We start from the raw sequence: 20,175 nt of genomic DNA, 5'->3' as shown, positions 1-20,175 counted from the left end.
AATGTCAATATATATACTATGCTATACCAATTTTTCCTTCATAAATACAAATAGAAAATTCAATAGCAAAACGTCATGTTCTGCAAGGGAACATCTATGCAATATGTTTTTAAATTTAAGCCAGAAAAACTGATTTCTACTCCCAAATCCAATTTCAAAATTAGGGGTTAAACCCACCCTGTCCAGTCCTTCCCAGAAAGAGAATTACTACATTTCCTTGTGTGTCTGGCTATCCTCTTACCTGGGCTGTTTGTGGATCACACTTCACCAGTGGATAATGGAAAGGTTAATGGCTTCAATGGACAGTGGAATTCTTATTTGCAAGCTGGCTGGCAGCCAGCACTGAAAATTGATCACCCATCCTCATAACAAAACAGCAACTTGATCTGCTGTTAAATATACATATTGGTTTAAAAATTAATGTAGACTGTAATTAGAAATCAGTGAAGGGTTAAAGATACAATTGATACTTGTCTGATTGTTAGAAATAAAAATGTTATCTCCTGGAAAGAATTATTAGTTTATAAATTATCAACTTTTCTATAAAATTCTTAATTGACATGTAAAAATATTTAACTCTTAAGTGAAATAATGTAGTGTCAATTTCTTTATTTAACCTGAGTTAAACTAAAACCTGAAAATCATTGCATATGAATGCTGGCTCAGATTTTCTGCTCTGAGATTTTCTAGCAGAGAGGAGGGAACTTAACTGTCAGGGAACAGGTTACAGTTCTGATTCTCTCACTGATTCTGCACAGACCATGTCCCTAGTGGGAGTCTGAATAGTCATGGGTCTGCTCTAAACTTGCTAGATGGTACCACTGTCAAGGGCACTGTCTGCCAGTTGGAAATTGCCAGAGCACACCATCTCTGGGTGTCATTCTTCGTGCCATTGACACATCTTATGTCATTGTTACAAGGGCATTTAGGGGCTGGTTATACCGACTTAGTTCCTCTATACCAGGAGAGCCCTCAGCTGGGGAGTTGTGGCCATTTTTTGCCTAATCAGAGAAAAGGGAGAGGAATGAACCAGAGAATCTAGACTGTTTTGTGTTAATACTGTCTTGGCCTTCAAGCAGTGGGAGATTTGTATTCTCCAAGAGTGGTTTATATCCTTGTTAGAGAAATGTGTGCGCACACTCAGAATTCTCTGTTAGGCTAGGTCTACACTACCGGGGGGGGGGGGGGGGGGGGTGTCGACCTAAGATACGCAACTTCAGCTACGTGAATAGCGTAGCTGAAGTTGCATATTTTAGGTCGACTTACCTGGCTGTGAGGACGGCGGCGAGTCGACCGCTGCCGCGCCGCCGTCGACTCCGCTTCCGCCTCTTGCCGCGGTGGATTTCCAGAGTCGACGGCAGAGCCATCGGGGATTGATTTTATCGCGTCTTCACTAGACGCGATAAGTCGATCCCCAATAGATCGATTGCTATCCGGCGGGTAGTGAAGACGTGCCCTTAGTTTGTTTACTGTTTCATGGCTCAGCAACAAACCTTACAAATTCATAAAACTGTCATCAGGCCTTCAGCAGGTGGTCATGCTTTCTTTCTTCCTCTGAAACACTGTTCCATCTCTCATGTGACTGTCTGAACTCATTCTCCAATAGTAAAATTCTTTCTGCACCTACCCATTTAACAGTATGGGCCAACTATTCTACTATTCCATTTTGATGTAGTGACCAGTCATCTGAGATCATTACCCTACCCATGAAGCACCTGCACCTTGTTGCTTCCAGCAAGATGCTCATTTCCAAGCAGATGACTTTAATACTTAATGGAGCAAAACATTGAAGAAAAATACCTTTATTATTCATTTGCCCATATTCCTTCAGCAGCAGAAATGTGCAGTGAGGGTGCTCCTCATATTGCCTGTCCTCGTGGGACTGACCAGAGTCAACTCAGGCTATTGTTATACTTCCAGTCTTGGAGCAATGGCTCCGACAACACGCAGGTCTCCAGCAGCACTCTGGAAGAATCTCCACCTCACCTTCCCAAGCCTTTAGTGGCTAGTTTGTCCACTCTATATAACCTAGTATATAGATGGCCAAACTTCCTGCATGGCACTTCAGGCTACCACACTGCTGCTATTCCTCCCCTTTGCTACTCAGCAGCTGCTGAAGAAAGTGGCCCATCAGGGTTTGTCTGCACTGCAATGTAAGCCCAGAGTTAGTGGGACTCAAGTCAGTGAACCCTAGGTTAGAGAACCCAGGGTTTAAGCCATCTACATTGATTATCAACCCTAAGTAAAGAATTTTCTAACCTGGGCTTGAACCCAGGGCTCTGGCGTCCACACTGTATCACGCAGACCAGATTCCAACCAACCACATCCCAGACTTCGTAGCGCCTTTGCAAAACATGGCCTCTGTAGCTCTTTGACTGTGGTGCAGTCTGGGATCCACCCTGCACGTTACAGGAAGTTTGACCATCCTGCAAACATCTTGCCAAGCCATTGTTTTGTCTGTGTGCTCTCAGCAACCGGAGCCAGCAATATCAAGGAGGTGCCACTTGAAGAATTTCTCTTGCTGTTTCAAGAAATGGGCAGAAATTCTGTGAGATGGTGGACATTTCAGCAGCATTTTCTGACCAATCAAAGGTGCTTGAGAGAACGTCTGATGGAGCAGGACACAGACATGGCAGACTTGAACTGGATGCTGCTGCTCATGACTCTCAGGATAGCCACGGATAACCCCTACTGGCACTTCTAGAGCAGGGCCACAAGCTCAGATTGGTGAGACCAAAACATTTTGCAGATCTGGGATGACCAGTAGTAGGTCCAGAACTTTCACATGAAGAAAGATACAGCCTCTCCCGACCCTCCCTAAAGACACGTGCATGAGGGTGGCCATGCCAGTCGAGACGCAGGTTCCTATAACCCTCTGGAAGCTGGCTACCCCACACTGCTGTAGGTCCATTGCCAACCAGTCTGGGATTGGAAAGTAGACTGTGGGTACAGTGGGGATGTAGGCTTCTGAGGCATTCAGGTGTGTGTGGTTTTACCCTGAGGGGACAAGTATAAAAGATATTCCTGAAGTTGCCGGCTGTTAGAGAATGTATTTCCAAAATGCACGAGGGCCATTGATGGGACTAGTGCCTATAGTTTGCCCTCCTCAAAGGGCACATGAGTACGTAAACTGCAGTATTCCATTGTTAGTCAATGCCTCGTGTACCACAGAGGTCGATTTATGAATGTCAATGTAGATTACATTGGGAAAATTCTTTTGAGTGGTTGCTCATGTTGATTCCATTCTAGGTGTGTGTGCGCCCACGTGCATGGTCGTCAGAGATTTTTGCCTTAGTGGTATCCGTAGGGCCGGCTATGGCGCCCTCTGGAGTGCCGTGCTCATGCGGCGCTATATCAGCTGCTGCCAGCCCCATGCCCTCTCAGTTCCTTCTTAGTGGTTAGTTGGAGCACCTTTTCTTGTCTAGCAAAGGCTAGCATTTTTTTCCTCTTGCGAACTTTGTGACTTAGGGCCTTTTGTAAATAATTTGTGCATAGTGTTAACTACTTAATTAAGTGTAGTTGTTAGTAGTAGTTAGGGTCCCAGTGGGGACATCACCCCAGGCGGGGCGTGCCCCGATCTCCCGAGTTAAAGCCCTGCTCAGATTGCAACAGGCCTATACCTATTAGCAACCCCTATAACAGCTGTCTTAAGTGCTTGGAGGAATCACATGTTAAGGATCGGTGCCAGATCTGTAAGAACTTTCATCCCCAAACTCAAAAGGAGCGGGATATTTGTCTCAGGGCCCTCCTGATGGAGTCCTCCCTTCGCCCAGCTTCCAAGCCATGCAGACAGTTCACACCGAGCGCCTTGGCCTCCGTGCGCAGCATTCCGCCGGCACTAGTCACCATTGCTGGTGCCAAAAAAGAAAGCAAAAAGACACAGCTCCCCAGCTCTGAATAAAAAGGCCCAAGAGTCATCGGCCAAGGGACCTGTGCCTGGCCGCCAGCCTACTCCGGAGCCATGTCCTCCTGCCTCCCTGGGTGGAGCCTCTAGCGCCCTCAACAGTCCGTCACCGACTTCTGGGAAAGGTATGGGTTCCATGCCCCTGCCAGCACCGTTGTCCTCCCAAGTGCAGAGAGAGCACAGTCTCCACATGTTCCCATGACGACTCGGGTGCCGCAGGACTCTGCTAAGGCTCCCCAAGAGAGCAAACCAGCCGCCAAGACCCCTCAAGGGTTAGGGGAAAACTGATGGTCACTGGAGGGGGGTGACGTTCCTCTCCACCGCGCCGAGGATCCCGGGACAGGTCTGAGACTCGTCAATGGTTGCCCAGACTAGCGTCCAGATCCCCTCAGCATCACTCACCTGATACTCTCTATGCTATTCCCGGCACCGGTCATCCTCTTGTTTGTCGTCCTCTCTACATCAGTCCTGATCACCGGCACAGTGTGTTCCCCATCTCGGCACCGATGAGCGTTCCCCATCTCGGCACCAGTCTCCCTAGCACCAACACTGGTCTCCCGCATCTGGTCATCGGTAGCCACGACCAGTAAAGAAACCCAGGTGTCAACGGCCCCTTCCTGGTCACTGGAAAGTGATTCCTCTGGCCTGGAGGGACGGTTCAGCCCATCGCACAGGCCCCACCGGTGGGATTGGGCACTGGAACCCACACCATCGGTGGTGGCACTGCAGTGGCAGCACGGCCAGTGGCCAGCGTAGTGGCCTTATTAGAGCACATGGGGCGTACCGGTCATGACAATGCCCCCTTCGCAGCGTTGTTCGGTCAGCGCATCGGAACACTGATCGGTGGCACTGGGCTCAGTGCAGGTGGCCCATTCAGAGGTCGCAGTGGAAGAGCCTGTGCCCATCCCTAAGCCTCCCTCTCTGGCGGTAGTGAGGAGCAGAAGAGCCTCGATCTGGTGCGTTCCACCTGCTGCATTCCACCTGCTGCGACCTGGTCCTGATGTGTTAACATGGACTTTTCTGTGTTTATCAAGTTCAATGCATAGAGTTTATTGGAGCGGTTCTTGACTCCACACAGGCCAGGGCCTTCCTCCTGGAAGCACGTTTTCAGGCCATGTTGGACCTGATCTCCCATGTAAGGAGCCATCTGCTCACCATGGCCCACACCTGCCTGCGACTGATTGGCCACATGGTTGCATGCACGTATGTGGTCAGCCATGCTTGACTTCATCTATGGCCTCTGCAAGCATGGCTGTCCTCAGTCTATATCCCCAGCAGGCACACCCTGGACCGAGTGGTCATGGTGCTGAACCACATCCTTTTGTCCCTGAATTGGTGGCTGGATCCCAAGTCAGTGCTGCAAGGAGTTCCCTTCGCAACCCCGTGCCCGTCGCTTACCCTGCTTTCAGATGCATCGGATCTGGGCTGTGGAGCCCTCTTGGGTGAGCTCAGCACCCAGAGTTATTAGTTTCAACACGACTTAGCCCTTCTAAGATACTGGCCTTCTACATAGATAGAACGAAGCTGTTCCGTAAGTCAGTGCAGTTGTTCGTTGCTGTCGCAGACAGGATGAAGGTGTGACGGGTTCCCCCCGGGGTGCCACTTGGAACTGAGATACGACTGAGCCCGCCTGTCCCATCAGCCGGGGTTCCCCTTACTCTGTGCTGCTGTGATAGTCTCTCAAGCCCCCTTCCAGCACACACACAGGTAGAGAGACACCCAGCTGCAGCTATATTCACACAGATGTTGAGATCAGCTCTGCATGGGAGAGCTCAGCTAAGGAATTGCCCAGCATTCAAGTGCACTCCCCCTCTGGAGAGTAAACCCAAAGTTGTATTGTCTTGCACTGCACAGAGAACTGTACAGCGTAAGCTAATTGAAATTCGCCATCTCCCTCAATGTGGAGAGAGATGCACAGCTTTCCCGCTTCCCCCCCCCCCCCCCCACACACACCAGTTATGAATTTCACAAACTGGGTTTAAAACAAAAACAAGTTTATTAAGTACAAGAGGTAGATTGTAAGTCAGGGGTCGGCACGCAAGCCGATTTTGAGTGGCACGCTGCTGCCTGCCCGGTGAGAGGGAGAGGAGGGGCAGGAAAGCACCACGATGGGGGAAGAAGCGGGGGAGGGGGGAAGCTTGGCTGCCGCAAGACCAAGCTTCTGTCTCCTGCCCCCGCGGGGGAGAGCGGTGTGGAGGAGGGGCACCGGCCCCCAGCCCCATTCTCCCCCACCGCTCTCCCCTGCGGGGTCAGGAGGCACAAGCTTGGTCCAGCGGCAGCCAAGCTTTCCCCCTCCCCCGCTTCTTCCCCCAGCGTGATGCTTTCCTGCCCCTCCTCCTCTCCTTCCCTGTGCCGATCAGCTGATGGCCCTTGCGAGGGGGAGGGGGACGAGTGGCAGCGTGCTCCCTGCTCCGTAGAGGAGGTAGAGAAGAGGTAGGGATGGGGCCTTGGGGAAGGGGGTGGAACAGGGCATATCCCTTCCAGCCCCCTGCCTTGAGCGGCTCAAGGCAGGGGGCTGGGAGCACACCCACGAGCCGAGCACTCCAGCCTTCTGCCCTGCACCCCCACACACCCCTAGCCCTCTGCCCTGACCCCTGCACCCCCCCACACCCAGCCTTCTGCCCTACACCCCCCACACACCCCAGCCCTCTGCCCTGACCCCTGAACTCCCCACACCCCTCTGCCCTGACCCCTGAACCCCCCGAGCCTTCTGCCCTGAACCCCCCCAGCCTTCTGCCCTGAACCCCCCCCACATCCCCATTGCCCTCTGCCCTGAACCCTGCACCCCCACACACCCCCAGCCTTCTGCCCTGCTCCCCCCCACATCCCCCCACACACAGCCTTCTGCCCTGCACCCCCCACACACACCCAGCTCTCTGCCCTGACCCCTGAAAACCCCCCCAGGTCTGGGGTCCCAGGCTGGAAGCGGGCTGAGCAGGCTGGCGGTGTAAGATCAGCATTTTAATTTAATTTTAAATTAAGCTTAAACATTTTGAAAACCTTGTTTGCTTTACATACAACAATAGTTATATAGTTATATAATAGAGACTTATAGAGAGAGACCTTCTAAAAAACGTTAAAATGTATTACCGGCACGCAAAACCTTAAATTAAAGTGAATAAATGAAGACTCGGCACACCACTTCTGAAAGGTTGCCTACCCCTGTTGTAAGTGATTATAAGGGATAGCCAACAGATCAAAGCAGATTACCATAGTAAATAAACAACTCGCAAACTGAGCTTAACACACTAGATAGGTAGGATTTAAATTAGCAAATTCTCACCCTGAGTGATAAACAGGCTGGCAGGGGCTTATGGCACAAGTTGCCAGGGCTTTCCTAGGTTTTCATACACAGGCTAAAGATCCATCACTTCCCATAGTTCAGTCTTTGTTCCTCAGGTGTTTCCAGGTGTGTTGTTGTAGGGAGAGTGGATTGCCCCCATGATGTCATTTTCCCCCTCTTATATCTTCTCCCCACTTGCTGGAAAACTCATTTGCTGTGACCTGGGTCAAACAGTTCCCATTGTGTAGTGCTGTCTCTCAGAGGTTTCTATTGTACACAGTTCCTGGGGTAACCCTTGTGCTTGTAAGCATTTCCACAAAAAGCCATTAGCATTGTTTGGCCTTTTTAGTGTCGTACCTAAAAAGCTGCTTGTGGGTGTTTTCAACCTCACAACATGTTTCAGTAACACATACATAGCCAAACTTCATAACTTCACATACGACCATAGCACATACAATCCAACGAGATATTACTATCTAGCACAAGGGTAGGCAACCTATGGCACATGTGCCAAAGGTGGCACGCAAGCTGATTTTCAGTGGCACTCACACTGCCCGAGTCCTGGCCACCGGTCCGGGGGGCTCTGCATTTTAATTTAATTTTAAATGAAGCTTCTTAAACGTTTTAAAAACCTTATTTGCTTTACATAGAACAATAGTTTAGTTATATATTATAGATTTATAGAAAGAGACCTTCTAAAAACATTAAAATGTAATACCGGCATGCGAAACCTTAAATTAGAGTGAATAAATGAAGACTCAGCACCACTTCTGAAAGGTTGCTGACCCCTGATCTAGCAGATCAAGACTTTTAGAATGACACCTCATAAGGCATACTTTGTATAAGGCTGTGACGGGTTTGGACACCCCCCCCCCCCCCCATCTGGGATGCCATCTGATGTGCTGGAGTCCCACTGGTTCCACCCATTCCACCAGCCTGGGTTTCCTCACCCTGTCCTAGCTGTACCAGGCCCTCGAGCCTTCTCTAGCGCACACACAGGTAAGGCCACACCCAGTGGCAGATACAGACTGAAATCACTCTGTGTGGGAAGATTCAGCTCGGGAATTTACTCAGCACTCATGTGCACACCTCCTTTTGAGTGTAAACCCAAAATAATATTGTCTTGCACTGTATAGAGAGATCTGCACAGCACAAGCTCATAAAAATTTGCCCTCTCAATGTGGAGAGAGAGATGCTTCCTCCCACCCAACCACCCCCATATGAATTGTACAAACTGGGATTTGTAATAAAAAATAAGTTTATTAACTACCAAATGTAAATGTTAAGTGATTATAAGGGATAGCAAACAGATTACTGAGCAAATAAAACAACACACACAAACTAAGCTTAATACACTCAAGAAACAGGTTACAAAATGTAATTTATCATCCTAAATGTTGTTTTAGGCAGGTTGCAGAGTTTCTGTAGCTTAGAGTTCCAGTTATTTCTCAAGACTGGACTCAGCCCCTGCCATTCCCTTCAGGTGTTTTTAGCAATCTTCCTTCTTGGATGGGGAGGCAATGGACAAGAGTCCTGATTGACTTCCCAGCCTTAAACAGAATTTACATAGAGCAGGAATCTTTTGTTTCCCAGTCTGAATGGAAAAACACTGAAACCCCAAGATGGGGGTCTAGTACAAGGTGACCCGATCACTTGACCCTATCGTGTCAAAGCAAGCAACCCCAGGAGCTTCTCAGGAAGGCGGGAGTTTAGTATCTTCCAAGTCTTACTGTTTTTCCTAATGGCCCATTGATGCTGATTGCCTACTGAGTGGTGGGCATTCCCCCAAGCACACACACAGTTATAAGTGTTACATTGTCAATATTCCTAACTTCAGCTACAGAAATGATACATGCATACAAATTGGATAAACACATTCAGTAGATCATAACATTTTCAGTGATATCTCACATACTCATATTGCATAAAAGAAATCTTAGTTATGCCATATTCATATCATAACAATATTTCTATGAAGAATATGGGGTGTAATGTCACAAAGGCCTATCCTAATTACATGACAGTGATTAATATTGGGGTGTCAGGGTGTCACAGTGGGTTGCCCAATGTCTGTCTAGAGAATATCGTCGTGGATCACAGCCTGCATCCACTACTGTTATGAGTTGGCAAAGGTGCCCCCACCGGCGATCGTGATGGCTCACATGACTAGGGCGCAGGCGTCATCAGCTGCCTTCCTGGCGCAGTACCATCCACACGTTTGCATCTCATTATGCGCTTACCCAGCAAGCTCGGGATGACACTGGCTTTGGCAGAGCAGGGATGTAAGCTGCAAGACCGTGAACTCCAAGCCCGCCTCCATTGATACTGCTTGTGAGTCACCTAGAATGGAATCGACATGAGCAAGCACTCAAAAAACTGTTACCTACCTTTCGTAACTGTTGTTCTTCGAGATATGTTGCTCATGTCCATTCCATTACCTGCCCTTCTGCCCCTCTGTCGGAGTTGTCTGCAAGAAGGAACTGAGAGGGTATAGGGCTGGCGGCACCTGATATAACGCCGCATGAGCGCGACACTCCAGAGGGTGCCACAACTGGCCCTACCGCTAAGGCAAAAATCTCCGATGGCGCACGTGGGCGCATGCACCTAGAATGGAATGGACATGAGCACCACATCTCAAAGAACAACAATTATGAAAGTTAGGTAACAGTTTTTTCATGTTGCCAGTGTTTTTCACCAATTGCGAGTCAAGATTCATTAACAAGCTGGGACACTATTTGTACCAAATGACATTGTCATAAATGGAGTTACTGTCTCCACAGTTATTTTGGGGGACCCCGTGTACCCCCTTTTGCTTTGGCTTATGAAACCACATGGATATCAGAGGCCCTGACAAATGAAAGTATAATTACATTCTCAGCAGGTGTAGAATGGTTGTTGAATGTGCTTTTGGCAGATTGAAATCCCATTAGAGATGTCTACAGAACTGTTTGGATGCCAGTGTCATCAATGCTATCTGCATTACTGTTTCTTGCTGTGCTCTTCACAATCTTTGTGACGCCAGAGGTGAGCCCTCTCCCCCCGAATGGAAGCATGGCAGTGATGGACTGCTGAATTGGTAGTCATCCAGAAAGTGCACCCGGGCAGCAGAAGTTAGGGAAGGCAATCAATTTCCCCGCCCTCCAAGCAATATACTTATGAATGACCTGACCGCTTATCAAATGAGAGCAGGGCGGTGATTCATAGTATGGTGTGATGTAAGTAAGTGATTGATGAATGGATTGATGTATCTAATTGTGTATGAGGAATAGTATTTGCATATAAATTGCCAGTTGTCCCTGATCATGTGTTTCCATTTATCATCAGAAATGCACATGGTATGATAAACTTCCTTGCTAAAATAAAAAGCTTTATTTATAAACATTTTTTTTGAAAAGTACAAAATTAACCCATTGCCCTGCACGCTAGCTGCCACTACCACACCAAAACCTTAAAAAGCAAGACAAAACAAATGCCAACAGTGAAACATGTACAAGACAGAAACTCCCTGATGTTGCATGTCCCCAGCCTCTCCATTCTCCTTTCCCTTCCTTCCATGTTTGCTGCACACTTGGCACCGGGGAAGAGGGGTAGAGATGTCTAAGAGGGTGAGGGGGTCAATATGGAGCACTGCATGGGGCACAGCTCTGCCCAGCTGCTCTTAGGGCCCGATTGCATGGGCCACCCAGCCATGGAGTTGTCCAAGCTGTTCCAGGATGGCATCACAGGGTACTTTGGAGGGGACTCAGGCCCTGGTGCATGTGCAGCAGGAGCCAGTACTCTTGCAGCTATTCGTGATAGCAGCTGCTCAAACAGTTGTTTCTGTTGAGCTCTGTCATCCTCCATTCCTGTTCCAGGAACTGCGAAGCAAGTGCCTGCTCCTGCACTGAAGCTCTGTGCTCAAGCTGTGCAGCCAGGCTGAGCCTTTCCTCTAGCTATAAGTCCCTCTGTCTTTGGTACTGGAGCTGCTTGTTGGGCCCTCTCTACATCTTCAACTAAAGTTCGTCACGGAACTGCTTCATCTTGGAACAGTCTGTACAAGTACATTGACACAGGCTTCTGCTGCATTGTGGGCAAGCTGTGGAGGTACTGTAGCCTGTAGAGGTTGAGGACAAGACACAGAGAGTTATTGTCTCAAATAGCTCAGTGCAGGAGCACAGGAAAAGTCCTTGTGGAATTTCAAGGACATAAAATGATACTTTTCCAAACTGAACTTCAGTATATTGTGAGAGGGATGTGACAGACCACAGAAGCTTCTTGGACACAGCCAGGTTAATTGTAGTGACAGAAGTGCAGACAAAAAGGATAAAAAAATCCCAACTGCTTTTCCACCTCCATCCCCCAAAAAGTGCAGAACAACTTGGGTTGGGGGGTGGAGAAGTTAGTGACCATCCCAACAAAAGGTTTCTATATAATTTCAGCCATTCCATAACAGTTTTTTGGTGCCCAACTGGCAAAGGGAGATGTTATTCTAAGCTGCTAGTGGGAAACCAACAGTGTATGCAATCAAAGTATTCAAATGTACTGGTGACTGAACAGCACATCTATGAGTGGAGTGGGCTAATCAAATACCAAGGTGGCCCTGGAAAATACATGTGTCCCCAAAATGACTACCTAGCTGGAGTTCCTGCTACAAGGAAAGTTTACAGCTATCAGCATTCAGGATTCATGAGGGAATCAATTGGATGCTGTATTAGCTTCCACGTGGCTTACGCTGTTATGCTTGCATCCAAACACCAAGCACTCAACTGCCATTCTCCTTACTCCCTCCTTCTGGCACATTTCTGGACAAAATTTCAAACCTCAGTCATGTTTGGGACAAATTATTTTGTCACCTATGGACTACATCTAATTGAAATGGACTAGATTTGTAACTAGAAAATGTTTCCACCTCTTCTCTCCCCAGTTCTGTTTCCTGGTGCCTCATTACATTCCTGGTCGCCATTTTGAACTCCACATGGTGTGAAGAGGGAGGGGGTGGAGGATGTCGAGGTGCTGGCATACAGTTGCCATTAGTGGATATATGCTGCTAGTCAGGGCTTGTAATACCATTTGCATTGGTTCATAGAGGGGAAATGTATATTAATAAATATTCAAATGGAGCCAGAAACTTACCAGGCTCTGGGATGGCTTCTGTCCCTTCCATTTCTGGTTCTGTGGCGAGCTGTTTCTCTGAGGGGGAGAGTGTCGGAAAGTACGATCCCAGGATATACTGCAGTTGCTCTTGCAGCAAAGCCTTCTCTGGGACCAGTGTCAGCAGCACCACTTTGCTGGTTTTATTTGGCACCTGCTGCTGGCTCCCATTGGTCACCATGCTGGATTCTGGGGCCAGCAGCTTGCCATCCCAGCTGACCAGGTCATCGTGCATCACCGTTCTTTGTTGTTTGCTAATATGCACGGTCATCCCCTGGTACTCTTACTAAAATCCACTGTTTTGCTGGCCTTGCGCTAGAGATTAACTGAAATCTGGCTGTGCTTCGGTGGCCACGAAGCAACATGCTTTGTGGAGGACTTTTTCTGGTCAGTCTCCATTCCAAATTGCAGAAGGTTCTCCAAAGGTGTGCTTGCAGCTCATCAGTCAATGAAAACTGCTGCACTACAACAAGGGAAGGATTCCTTCTGTTTCCCTGGAGTCAATTGGTGATTTATGGGATAGAGGAGACAAAGGAAGTTGGCCCATGTGACTGTGGGATACTCATTGTGGGTTCCAAGGACCTGAGTCTGGGGGAGGGAGAGGGCCTGCATCTGCACTGCAAAGCAATAGGGTTTAAACCCTCCACCCCTGCAGTGTCCTAGGATCGTAGGTCCAAGCCAAGTCAGAGATTTGTGTGTAGATGGAAGTGGAGTTTGTCCTCAAGCCTGAGTCTGAGCCTGGGCTTACATTGCAGTGTAGATATATCCACAATGACCTTGGCTTTGATCATTCAGATCATCTTAATTTTGGTGACAACAGATGACAACTGAAGTAAGAGGAAAGATGCTAGAACATTAGTGGCAGAAGTATTTGAACAAAACTGGTGTATTGCAGCATAAAGACTTCTCAGATTCTCATTCCATAGTTACGTGGGGAGGTCAAGAAAAGGGTTTTTGCTTCCATAGCATCCACAAAGCCTTGATCATATTTATTCTGGATTGTGGACAGTTTCATAAATTCTAGCTTCAAGAATATTTGTTGGGAGGAAATTGTCAGTTTTGTCAAGGAAAATTGTTCAGATTCAGCCTAAACTTTCATCATCCATGGAAACAGTATTGTCATGGCAGGAGTCTCCAGCTAGCACAGTTAGTTACACTCAAATTGTTTGTCTTAAAGTGATTGAACACTGTTCAGTGTTTAAAGAGATTCTTGTATTTTTGTTGTTTTTTCCCCAAAGTTATGGCAAACAGTGAGAGTTGGCTCTCTGCCTTAATCTCTTAACTAAAATATGTTCTTGGGGACAAATTGCTCCTATAGGTATATTAAGTATTTTGGCTGAAATTCCTGAAAGAGGATTGCCTGCTTATTTTGACTGACAACCTCTGTTCAGACTGGTGTATACAGTGGAAAAATAAACAAGTTATGTTAAGAATGTACCTAGACTCTTCATCGATTTATCCTTCAATGGGAAGTCAACCTATAATGTTTCTATCTGTTTTGTTCAGCAGAGGGATGAAAATACATTATATTGAGGTGATAAATAATATGTCTTCATTGAAGTTTCAGCCATTGCCTCTCTGAGGTTCTAGGTATTTGGGACATTTGGGGTGGAAAGAGGTATTTCAAATTGCTGAGAGCTAAGTAATTATCTCCAAAATTACTAAAAATATCTAGAGAAACAAGAAGTGGTAGGCTATCTCTTCCTAATTGTTTCTCTTTCTGCCAATTCAGGGATGTGACTCCCACTCTTCTAGTCACAAGGGTTCTTTTATATATACTTCAGAGACATCACCACTAAATCCAAGCAAAATCATCAACCATCAAATCTCTTGCATTATTAAAGGACAACATAAAACCGAATACAAATGATAAATGATTACTTCTGTTACTGTCTCTTCTGAGTGCACCTCTGTGGAAAGTTTTTAACAAAGATTATATCTTTTTGTAAGTTAAGACCAAAGTATTACTTTCCAAATTGAGTCCAGTCTTAGTATATCATAGATATACTAAAACTGTTTATAGATGAGCAAAATAATTTTAGGGGCAGGTAAGTCCAGTTTGGTTTATTAAGGATAATGGTTTATGAATGGTCAATGTAAGTAGTCTTAACTAAATCCTCTGAAATCAAAGAAAGTATTTAAATCATTTTTTAAAAAAGAAGCCATTTAAGGAGTTGTCTTAATAAGGCCAATTAGTGATTATTAAGAATCTTAAATCCCATTATATTTTTGTTTACCAATATTCAGCCCGTTTCCTTTCCAAGAATACATGGTCTAATGAAGTGGTGATTAATAGGAGAAGCTGCTAATATGTTACAATAAAATTTCAAAATTTCAATATTCCAATAAAATCATTTCACAAGGTTTTTTAATCTTGGCAGTTCTCTAGCTATTTTCATATTGTATTGAAGTCTTAATGATGTCAACTGGGCTAGAAGGTTGCTTTTTGCTACTGCTGTGTGGCTGCTGTTTGCCTTTTTAGCTGTCTGTAGCAGTTTGCTCTCAAAGATAAACAGGATGAGTTGTGTTGAGTGCTGTTGAAGTTGAGTAGGTAGTAGACAAGAGTGTGCTGCTTCAGGATCACATCAGAGTTTTTGTACTCTTTTCCTTCCTACTTTCATGAATTCATAGGAAAACACACTTCTTTCAATCTTGTCTAGATTTAAAATTGGATGCTCTCATCCTTTCATTGGTTCAGTGCTGTTGGGGGTTAGTTATCTTGACATCTTTGTCTTGTGAATATGCGGTCTACTTAATAAATATGCAACACTTCTAATTGCCTTTGTTTTTTTGTGGGAAAGTCTCTGATAATATTTGAAGAGTTTAAAGTCTCTTCCATTTTCTGAGAGAGTTCTTAATTTCATCAGGATTTAACAGGAATTGAAATTCTGATTTCAAAAAATACATACTTTTATTTTCTGTATAAAACGTCTTAGTTCTTAAAGTAGTCTTTTAAAATTAAATAAGTCTTAGAGTCTTCATACAGGAATAGTTATTCAAGATTGAGAAAGGACAACTTCTTTGAAGAGGTGATTCTTGTTCTTCTGAGTTGTATGAGGAGTTGCTCAAGCTGCTAAATAATTTCTAGTTAATGTAACGATTTCATACTTAAATTGCTGCTTCTATTAGTGATCAGTTTAGCAAAGTCATTAAATTCTATTTTGGTACATAAAGCATTTTACCATTGGTTGTATGAAGGAAACTGCACAGATTGTGGATTACTTGGCCTGACTGCCACACCCATGCTGCAGCACACAATAATCCCACATACACATTTCCCCTCACTGCAGCACACACTCCTCATCTGCCCCCTGCACAGGTCCACACAACTTTCCCAGCACAACACAATCAGCGCATATAATAACCACAAACATCACTCGGAAGCTGAGAATGTCTGTGTAAGTATGAAGTGATGGAAACAGCCACAAGCACGGTTTAGTGCTTTTTGTTTAGAATAACACCAGGTTCAATCATTGGGATTTGTAGTCAAATATCATGCAGTTTTTTTAGCTCTCAGCCATTTTTTATTTTAGTGAAAAGCCATTACGACAACATGGGTTTTCAACTACTAGTTGGTGCTATAAAAACTCACTCAAGTGGTAATACCTGTCCTAATTTTTTTTAATACTAAGCATTATTAATCCAGCCCATTCGTGCATTTGAAGTTTTAGCCTTGTCTTCATGAGGAAAGTATTTTTTTATCTGAGTTAGCCAACACATGGTAAAATGTTAGGCTTCATCTAAACTTAAAAGTTATTTCAACATAGCTGTGTCAGTTAGGAGTGTGAATATAATGTACTGACCAACATAGCCATGCTGGCCAAACCCCCAGTGTTGATTCAGCTATGTCAATGAAAGAGTGCTTCTGTTGATGTAGATAACATCATTCAAGGAGGTGGAGGTGTAATACCAATAGAAATAACTTCTTCTATGAGCTGAATCTACAGTAGAACCCACAGAAAGTTGTTGAGGCTGAAAAATTACCAAGATTCATAAAGGGATTGGACACTTATATGGCTAACAAGAATATCCGGAGTTATACTAGATAATGCTTAACAAATTTTGGAAGATATATTCAATCTCATGCTTCAGGAGATAAGTTGGGCTGTCGATTAATCGCAGTTAACTCATTCAATTAACTCAAATTATCGAGATAAAATCACAATTGCACTTTTAATTGCACTGTTAAACAATCGAAATTTATTAAATATTTTTGATTTTCTCTGTTTTCATATATATTGTATTCTGTGTTTTAAATGAAATCAACGTGTATATTTTTATTACAAATATTTGAACTGTAAAAATAATAAAAGAGTATTTTTCAATTCACCTCATACAAGTACTGTAGTGCAACTCACAAATGTAGATTTTTTTTTTTTTTTTTTTGGTGTTGGTATACTATAGAATCATAGAGCATCAGGATTGGAAGGGATCTCAGGAGGTCATCTAGTCCAACCCCCTGCTCAAAGCAGGACCAATCCCCAGACAGATTTTTGCCCTGATCCCTAAATGGCCCCCTCAAGGATTGAACTCACAACCCTGGGTTTGCAGGCCAATGCTCAAACCACTGAGCTAACCCTCCCCCCGTTACATAACTGCACTCAAAACCAAAACAATGTAAAACTTCAGAGCCTGCAAGTCCACTCAGTCCTACTTCTTGTTCAGCCAATCGCTAAGACAAATAAGTTTTTTGTTTACATTTACAGGAGATAATGCTGCCAGCTTCTTATTTACAATGTCACCAGAAAGTGAGAACAGGCATTTGCATGGCACTTTTGTAGCTGGCATTTCAAGGCATTTAGGTGTCAGATATGCTAAACATTCGTATGCCCGTTCATGCTTTGGCCATCATTCCAGAGGACATGCTTCCATGCTGATGACGCTCATTAAAAAAATAACATGTTAATTAAATTTGTGACTGAACTCCTTGGGGAAGAATTGTACGTCCCCTCCTCTTTTACCCGCATTCTGTCATATATTTCATGTTTAGCAGTCTCGAATGATGACCCAGCACATGATGATGTTCATTTTAAGAACACTTCCACTGTAGGTTTTACAAAACTCAAAGAAGGTACCAATGTGAGATTTCTAAAGTTAGCTGCGGCACTCGACCCAAGGTTTAAGAATCTGAAGTACCTTCCAAAATCTGAGAGGGACAGGATGTGGAGCATGCTTTCAAAAGTCTTAAAAGAACAACATTCCGATGCAGAAATTACAGAACCTGAACCACCAAAAAAGAAAATCAACCTTCTGCTCGTGGCATCTGACTCGGATAATGAAAATGAACATGTCGGTCCGCACTGCTTTGGATTGTTATTGAGCAGAACCCATCATCAGCATGGACTCATGTCTCCTGGAATGGTGGTTGAAGCATGAAGGGACATATAAATCTTTAGCACATCTGGCACGTAAATATCTTGCGATGCCGGCTACAACAGTGCCATGAGAACGTCTGTTCTCACTTTTAGGTGACGTAAACAAGAAGCATTATCAGCATTATCTCCTGCAAATGTAAACAAACTTGTAAGAGCAATTGGTTGAACAAGAAGTAAGACTGAGTGGACTTAGTTTTATTTTTGAATGCCTTTTTTTACATAACTCTACATTTGTAAGTTCAACTTTCATGATAAAGAGATTGCACTACAGTACTTGTATTAGGTGAAATGAAAAATATTTCTTTTGTTTTTTTACAGTGCAAATACTTGTAATCAAAAATAAATGTAAAATGAGCACTGTACACTTTGTATTCTGTTTTGTAATTGAAATAAATATATTTGAAAATGTAGAAAACATCCAAAAATATTTAAATGGTATTCTATTATTGTTTAACAGTGCGATTAATTTTTTTAATCGCTTGACAGCCCTAGAGATAAGACAATCTCTAACTAGTAGAGATCAGAATGAGATGGTATAGGAGAGCACGTTATCCCACATTTACCCTTTTACAAAGTTTTTACATTTTCCTCTCAAGCAGCTGGTATTGGATACTGTCAGAGATGAGATACTGGAGTAGATTGGCTTCAGGGCTGATCCACTATGGCAATTCCTGTGTTTGTAATGTGAGGCTTTGGAACTCTGCAAGGTTCTCAGCCCTCTTTAGTTCTTGCAGTACTGAAGAATTCATGAGCTCTGCAAGTTTCTTAGCTCCTCACATGAACTACTGTCCTGCAGGATTCACAAGATGCATGGAGTCCCTGGCTCCCTTTGTCTTCCTGTAAGATGAAGCTTTGTAGTTCTTTCAGTCCATGGATTCCCTAGTTAGTTCTTCCTTGCAATGTTTTGTGGAACTTGGGTCTTAACAACAGGGTTCACATCTCTTAGCTTTTCCTTTCTGCATCTAGACTATCTCTCTTTTATTTAATGAAATAATCAACTTACATTAAGTATGTAGTTGTAAATGCATGTTTTTATTAACTCAATTGACGTGCCGGAATTAGTGCAGGTTTCAATCAAATTAATGGTGCGTATCTTCATATTTGCAGCTTCTTTTTGATTTCCTTGCATTCAAAAATGACATCAGCTTCTGGAAGAAAAAGAAAAGCATGACTGGAATGTCTACAAAAGCAGGTATGGCATATATGAGGTAAAGAGGGTGTGTACTGATCTTGTTTTTACTCTTGTATATTAGAACACACATGAATATCTGGCATGCTTTAGGAGATGTGGCAAAATGAAAACAGTTTTTGTACGATCGTCATGGGAAAGTGTGCTGTGATTTAATCACAGTGTTCAGTTATTTAGCAGAAAACTTTAGACAGGCAGGGTTCTAATCTTGATGCATTAGGCACAGTGATAATGCTTACCCTGCTTCTGAGATCAATTTTTATTGGGTATAATCAGAGATGTTGAATGATGTGACTTTCTTCTAAAGAGGAAAATGTGTGACCACAAGAAAACTAAGACATTACTTCAAAACTTAATTGGGAAAGCCTCCCTATTTTTTATATAATGTTTACAAATGATTGAGTATGGGTAATGTGGTTGGTTGTTAGGAATTAAAATTGTTGTATTTGAGAAATGTAAGTTGTCATTTTGTTCTTGTGCAAAAATCTTTTATTCTTGGTTACAACTGGAAGTGTCCTCTCACATGTGCACATGGTTTACTGCACTCGATTTTCAGTGATACTACACATTTACAATGATGATCAGTGAGTTTCAAGGATTAGAGTTCTAGGTTAATGTGAGAATATTTGCTAGCTGCTACCCGCATAAGTGCGTAAAACCAAAGTAGAAGGATTCTGAGGGACACTGGATAGTTTTGGTTTCTTGGTATTAAAGTAATGCCGTTTTCAAAGTGTCTTCTCGGTTCCAGCATCTCTATAGTTGGGCAGAATGGTTGGGAAGTTAAAGATGTACATTTTAAATACTACTTACAGTTACACTATTTGAAGGAAATTAGAATTGGAGGACATGAGAATTCTCTTGGAAAAATCTCTTTTCCCAAGAGAAAAGAAGGAATGTCTGTGCTGTGTTTAGCATTTAAATGGGACTGCACTTATTATTTGTCACTCAAATGTTTTTGAAAAACACTCATATCTGTTTGCTTAGCATTTTTTAGTGTCCAGTTCTTGCTCTTCCTTATGCCTTTTCCCTCTTCTCTAATATAAAAATCATTGGGCAGGAAATGGTGCTATATATAATTGCAAAGCTTAACAGAACCTGAGAAATTGCATACATGCAAAGTGTCTTATTTTATCAAATGTATTTTGTTCAAGGATTTCATGGCAGTTTTCATAGGCTAAACTTTGAAATTTTCATAGCTAGAAAGTTTTATTGTCTGAGGTTGTCTTCTTAACAAGAATCACTAACATATATTTGGTAATATCTTAAAGTACTGCTGATACGTTGTTGTATTGCT

At 44.0% G+C, this 20,175-nt stretch overlaps 1 protein-coding gene across 1 annotated transcript in view; it reads left to right on the top strand.

Annotated features, from left to right (window-relative positions):
- CLPTM1L (CLPTM1 like) overlaps positions 1 to 20,175 on the top strand; it is an 86,013-nt gene that overhangs the window by 24,644 nt on the left and 41,194 nt on the right. Inside the window, exon 8 of the mRNA XM_065398727.1 lies at positions 18,800 to 18,884. Coding sequence (XP_065254799.1) covers positions 18,800 to 18,884 — 85 coding nt within the window. The remainder of the gene's footprint in view (positions 1 to 18,799; positions 18,885 to 20,175) is intronic.

This window comes from Emys orbicularis, chromosome 2 (genome assembly GCF_028017835.1).
Source record: "Emys orbicularis isolate rEmyOrb1 chromosome 2, rEmyOrb1.hap1, whole genome shotgun sequence".
In the NCBI taxonomy this organism is placed as follows: domain Eukaryota; kingdom Metazoa; phylum Chordata; order Testudines; family Emydidae; genus Emys; species Emys orbicularis.
The sequence above is the reverse complement of the archived record's forward strand: the minus strand, read 5'-3'. Positions and strand labels throughout refer to the sequence as shown.